This window comes from Bubalus kerabau, chromosome 7 (genome assembly GCF_029407905.1).
Source record: "Bubalus kerabau isolate K-KA32 ecotype Philippines breed swamp buffalo chromosome 7, PCC_UOA_SB_1v2, whole genome shotgun sequence".
NCBI lineage: Eukaryota > Metazoa > Chordata > Mammalia > Artiodactyla > Bovidae > Bubalus > Bubalus kerabau.
This window is the reverse complement of record NC_073630.1, coordinates 72084277-72090276: the sequence shown is the minus strand read 5'-3', so window position 1 is coordinate 72090276 and position 6000 is coordinate 72084277. Positions and strand designations below refer to the sequence as shown.

The window sequence follows — 6000 nt, the reverse complement described above, 5'->3', positions numbered from 1 at the left end:
GTGCAGTAAACATCTGTTAAATTGGATTCCCCAGGAGATACATCACACTATCTTCAACCCATCTCCAAAACCACAGAAAAAAAGCATCAGCCTTCACAGGCCCGCCAAAACTAAGCAGCATCCCTGAAGTGACTGTCCTCTTTAAGGACATTCGGTTTTCAAGATTTTAGCTGCCTGTCAGCAACTTGTTAACTTCTGTCCACGTTGTCACCACCTCCTCCCTCGTCCACATGTACTCTACAAATGCGCCCTTCCCACCCAGCCAAGGAGACCCCGACTCCTGAAGCAAGGAGCCCTCCTGATGGCACCAGCACCGCCCCCCACCCCTTGCTGGGGAATGGAGGGGAAGGGAGAAGGGTCCTCTGTATTTTGAGGGCGCCCTTTTGGAAGAATCCAGAGGCGGCGCGAGGTCGAACGGAATCCCGGGACCCTCCGAACACTCCCGGAGGCCACTGCCTGGGCGCCGGGGGCAGCGGAGCTGGCACCAACGACCGGGGCGGGGCGGGGTTGGAGATGGGGGGCGGGGGCGAGGAGCTGCGGGTCCCTCCCGCCCCTCCAGCGCGCAAGCGCAGGCGCGCGAGGTGCGGAGGCGGCCGGGAGGGCGGTGGAGCCGGCGGGCGCGGGAAGATGGCGGCGGCGGCGGCGGCCGCGGAGCAGGTCTGTGAGCCCCGCCGCAGCCGGGGGCTGGAGGGCCGGGGGAGGCCGGGGTCCTGCCGGTGAGGTCCTCCGTAGGACCGGCAGGCGGGGGCTGGGGCGCGAGGGCGGGCTCCGCGGGGCGGGGCTGGGCGGGAGCTGTCCGCAGCCCGGGATGCTGGCGAAGGCCGGGCGGGACCCCGGGTATGGGGCTCCGGGGCGGATAAGGGGGAGCCTGCCGCGGGGCCTGGCCTGGCTGTCCCTTGGCGAGGTCAGGAGGGGCGCTGTCCTGGAGGCCCGGGATGGGGTCGAGGCAGCCGGGAGCCTCCGCCAGGACGTACCGGGGACATGTCCTGCTCCGTGGCCAGCGAAGATGCGGGTAAAAATATCCCCAGCCAACGAGCCGCCAGCCTCCCCTGATACCAGCCAAGAAACAGTCAGCTGTTATTGGGTATCAGCTTGCGGCCACTTCTTGTGTGCCATCCCCCTAGGCTGACAGCCACGTTTCTCCTCTCGCTTTGGTTCTGGAGACAAGTCACCAATCAGTACAAGACTGTCTCCTATCCAGTTGGTTTAAAATCATTTTTTTTTAAATCCTTTATCAAGTATTTCCTAATCTACATTGTAAACTTGTAACTTAGAATAGCTTAAAAGGCTATTTTCTTCCCCCAAAGCAGGCTATACATTATGCACACATTTACACACACACACACACACACACACCTGTAGTTACTAGGGTGGTTTGTTATATTAAAAATAATTTTGATAGTCTCTTCCTCCCTTCTTAACTGTTATTTTCCTTTAAACTGTGGTAGGATAGTTTCTTTGGAAACGTCTCATTCTTCAGCATTGTTGAAAAAAATAAATGAGCCAGGTAGCCAACATTCTGTTTCCAGAAAAATCTTGTCTGGAAAGATTTTCTTAGGTAATTAACTGCTTTTAGAGACATAGTAGGTAGATATCACTGGAACAGTCATGCTGAGCGCCATGAAAAATAAAAGACATGACATCTGCCTTCAAAGTTAAAGTCAAACTGCCAGATAAATGCAGAAAAATCAGCTAAAGATGGTAGGCAAGCTACAGGACCTAACAATAAAATGTAAAGGAATGAGTGAAATTGATACAAAGCTTCTTGGAGTTGTTGAGATTGAAATTGTCCCTTGCTTTTGTGATTTCCTTCCTGAATTATCAGCGCCTGTTTTAGACGGTTCTTTTTTTCATCTGCATCACCTGTTGATACTCTTGGGAGTTCCACCTAGTTTCTATTCTTGCTTTACACAAAGACTGGGCAATCTGATCCATCCCTTATTCTCCACTTCAGAGTTAGGTATTTATGTCTCCAGTCGGAATTTAACTGAATTTTCCACGGGCACCCCAAAGTCAGAAATTTTTAATGGTGAATGGTGCATCACACTCACCATTAAAAGGGCTACAACCATCCATTCACTTGGTTCACCTTGCCACAAGCTGGACTGGCTCAAGGGAGCTCAGGATGGACCCACCTTTGGGTTAATGCTCTGCTCTCCCAGGCTTGGTACTTGAGCAGAGAACCTCACATTTTCTTTTTGCTCTAGACCCCACAAATTACGTATCAGGCCCTACTTGGGGGTCATCTTAGATCCCCCTAAGTAACACTCACATCCAGTCAATCACCAGGTCCTTTCAGTTCTGCCTCTTGAGGACTCTCCCAAATCTTGATGTGCAGTGTCAAAATTCAGTCAAGCCCTCCTTTGGACTGTTAGGGAAACCTGCTGTTGATGTCTCCATCTCTAAACTCATCTATTCCAGTTCAGCTCTTCTTGGTTTAATTTTGCTGTAATGCAAATCTATATCACTAACCTATTTTAAATCCCCATTACCTTCAGAATAGAGTCTGTCATTCTTGATGTGGTACTTATATCTAGTCATGATCCCTAACCACATCTTGGGGCTTCCCAGTGGCTCAGTGGTCAGGAATCCACCTCCAAAGCAGGAGACCCAAGTTTAATCCCTGAGTGGGGAAGATCCCCTGGAGGAGGAGGGCATGGCAACCCACTCCAGTATTCTTGCCTGGAGAATCCCATGAACAGAGGAGCCTGGAGGGGTTCAGTCCATAGGGTTGCAAAGAGTCGGACATGACTAAAGTGACTTAGCATGCAAGCACAACCACATCGCACTTCTTATTTTGTCCCATTCATGTACTCATCTTCTTCACCATCCATATAAAATTACCAACATTAGTTTGCACAAGATGACCTCTACTCAGTTTCATGATGTTTCCTCTGCCTGGAAGGCCTTTCTCTGTACTTTACTTGGCTAACTTCTGTTTGTCCTTTAATGTTCAACTGAGGCCCCAGCTTTTTTGAAGAATCGTCAACTCATGACCTTACTTGATAAGTCAAAGGGTATTCCTCTTACGCACTCTTTTCAGTTTCATTGCTTCACGACTGCACTTGCCATGTTGAACTGTAATTGCTAATGACTGCATCTATCTACTCTGCTGGCCTGTAAGTAAGTTTGTTGAAAGTAGGTGCTGTGCCTTGCACATCTTTTTAGTCTAGAACATCTGGCATATAGTAACTCATCAGTAAATGGTAAGTGCAAAGAATGAAATATACTGATGTACATGAATTGACAGAGAAAAGTAAAGAATTCATCCCAAGAAGGTAGGATTTGCCCTGTCTCTCTCTCATGTAGACCTGTATTCAGAGTCTGGCTAAGAGTTCTAAATTGCCCATCTGACATCACTGTCATAATCCTATACTGGATCTGTGAAAATTAGAAGCAAACTCACTTTCCCTAAGATATTCTACTTTCTCTGGCCGAAAAACTACCAAAATACAAATTCAGCTCTAAACTGTTTGCAATGTCGACAGGCCCTCATACCTTCTGCACCTCATGTGGATACACAACCTACACGACTGTATTCAGCAACTTGTTTTGTGTTAAACCTGTTAAGTAGATTGCAAGCTCTTCTACAAAGCCTTTCTTACCGCTTCAGTTCAGTTCAGTCACTCAGTTGTGGCCGCTCTTTGCGACTCCATGAACCACAGCACACCAGGCCTCCCTATCCATCACCAACTCCCAGAGTCCACGCAAACCCATGTCCACTGAGTCGGTGATGCCATCCAACCATCTCATCCTCTGTCGTCCCCTCCTCCTCCTGCCCTCAAACTTTCCCAGCATCAGGGTCTGTTCAAATGAGTCAGTTCTTCGCATCAGGTGGCCAAAGTATTGGAGTTTCAGCTTCAGCATCAGTCCTACCAATGAACACCCAGGACTGATCTCCTTTAGGATAGACTGGTTGGATCTCTTTGCAGTCCAAGGGACTCTCAAAGCCTTCTCCAACACCACAGTTCAAAAGCATCAATTCTTCAGTGCTCAGCTTTCTTTATAGTCCAACTCTCATATCCATACATGACCACTGGAAAAACCATAGCCTCAACTAGACGGACCTTTGTTGACAGAGTAATGTCTCTGCTTTTTAATATGCTGTCTAGGTTGGTCATAATTTTCCTTCCAAGGAGCAAGCGTCTTTTAATTTCATGGCTGCAATCACCATTTGCAGTGATTTTGGAGCATCTATTTCTGCTTTATTGACTATGCCAATGCCTTTGACTGTGTGGATCACAATCAACTGTGGAAAATTCTGAAAGAGATGGGAATACCAGACCACCTGACCTGCCTCTTGAGAAACCTGTATGCAGGTCAGGAAGCAACAGTTAGAACTGGACATGGAACAACAGACTGGTTCCAAATAGGAAAAAGAGTACGTGAAAGCTGTATATTGTCTCCCTGCTTATTTAACTTATGTGCAGAGTACATAATGAGAAACGCTGGGCTGGAGGAAGCACAAGCTGGAATCAAGATTGCCGGGAGAAATATTAATAACCTCAGATATGCAGATGACACCACCTTTATGGCAGAAAGTGAAGAAGAACTAAAGAGCCTCTTGATGAAAGTGAAAGAGGAGAGTGAAAAAGTTAGCTTAAAGCTCAACATTCAGAAAACGAAGATCATGGCATCTGGTCCCATCACTTCATGGGAAATAGATGGGGCAACAGTGGAAACTGTGGCTGACTTTATTTTTCTGGGCTCCAAAATCACTGCACATGGTGATTGCAGCCATGAAATTAAAAGATGTTTATGCTTACCGCTTAGTGGAGTTTAAAAAATTTTGTCTGCCACATTACCAACAATGATTATTCTTGTCTTTTTCTGTTTTCCATAAGCCCTCAACCAGCCTGCTACCCCTGCAACCACAGTAAGATTTCAGCTGCCCTCTCCGCTCTTTATTGAGAGCTGACCTTGCCTTTTACATCCCGAGGAAAAATAGAAATGGTTTCTCTTCCTGGTGTGAACCATTTGAATGAAGTGGGAGCCCACCTTTTAAGACTCTTCTGTACATTCACTTTCTTTCCTGTCTCCTGGAGGATCTTAGTTCCCTCATTACTCTGCCCTACTCTGAGGTATCTGGTCTTTGTCCTTCTTGGCATGTTTCCCTCTGCCATCAAACATGTGAGTCTTCCTACAAATTGTTGGAGGGAAAGGGACAGAAAGATCCTAACAACAAGAACAAGCACAGTTTTCCTCTGACAGTACATAATTCTTTAGTTATAGTCTTCTCTCTTAATGAAAATAAATGTACACTTGCTGGCATCTTTTCAGGACTATTTCTACTTACCAGTTTGCTACTTAGAGTTTGAGAATCACAGAGGCGATTCTTACCATATTAAGTTCAGCAATGTTGCACATCCTTAGTTTTCTTGTATTTCTCATTTTTTATTGTTCCTGCACAAAGTTTTCCAAGAGTACTTCCTTGGCTCTTTGTTCTTTTGCTCTATACAAGGGGTCCCTGACTTCCAGGACCCAATGCCTGATGATCTGAGGTGTAGCTGATGGAATAATAATAGAAATAAAGTGTGCAATAAATGTAATGCCCTTGAATCATCCCCAGACCATCCCCCTACACCCCAGTCTGTGGAAAAATTGTCTTCCATGATACTGATCCCTGGTGCCACAAAAAGGGTTGGGGACCACTGCTTCATGTTTTTTTTTACAGTAGACCGATATTAGTCTCATAGATTTAATTTACTTTGAAGCTGAAGACTCTCAAGTTTGTCAAGTCCTGACTGACCTAATATCTCATGCCATCCTTCTCATTGCCTTTGAGGCATGTGGTCGTTTCTCATTCAGTTCAAATGCAGCATATGTAAAATCTCCGCACTTCATTCCCTGTGTTTAACTAGTCACCATTCAGTAAACTGAGGGGCTTTTATTTTTTTTTAAATCTGGCTACAAATTCACTCAATTCTTCTCTTGAAGTGTATTTTTAATCTCTCCTTTTTCATCCCACCTGTTTTAGGCCGTCAATACCTCGGGTTTCCC

The 6000-nt window shown here is 46.4% G+C and overlaps 1 protein-coding gene across 1 annotated transcript in view; it reads left to right on the top strand.

Moving 5' to 3' along the window:
* Window positions 1–566: 566 nt before the first annotated feature.
* The window catches only part of SGCB (sarcoglycan beta), a 28224-nt gene continuing 22790 nt past the window's right edge, over window positions 567–6000 (top strand). Inside the window, exon 1 of the mRNA XM_055588539.1 lies at window positions 567–657. Within this exon, the coding sequence (XP_055444514.1) occupies window positions 628–657 (30 nt within the window). The 5' untranslated portion in view covers window positions 567–627. The remainder of the gene's footprint in view (window positions 658–6000) is intronic.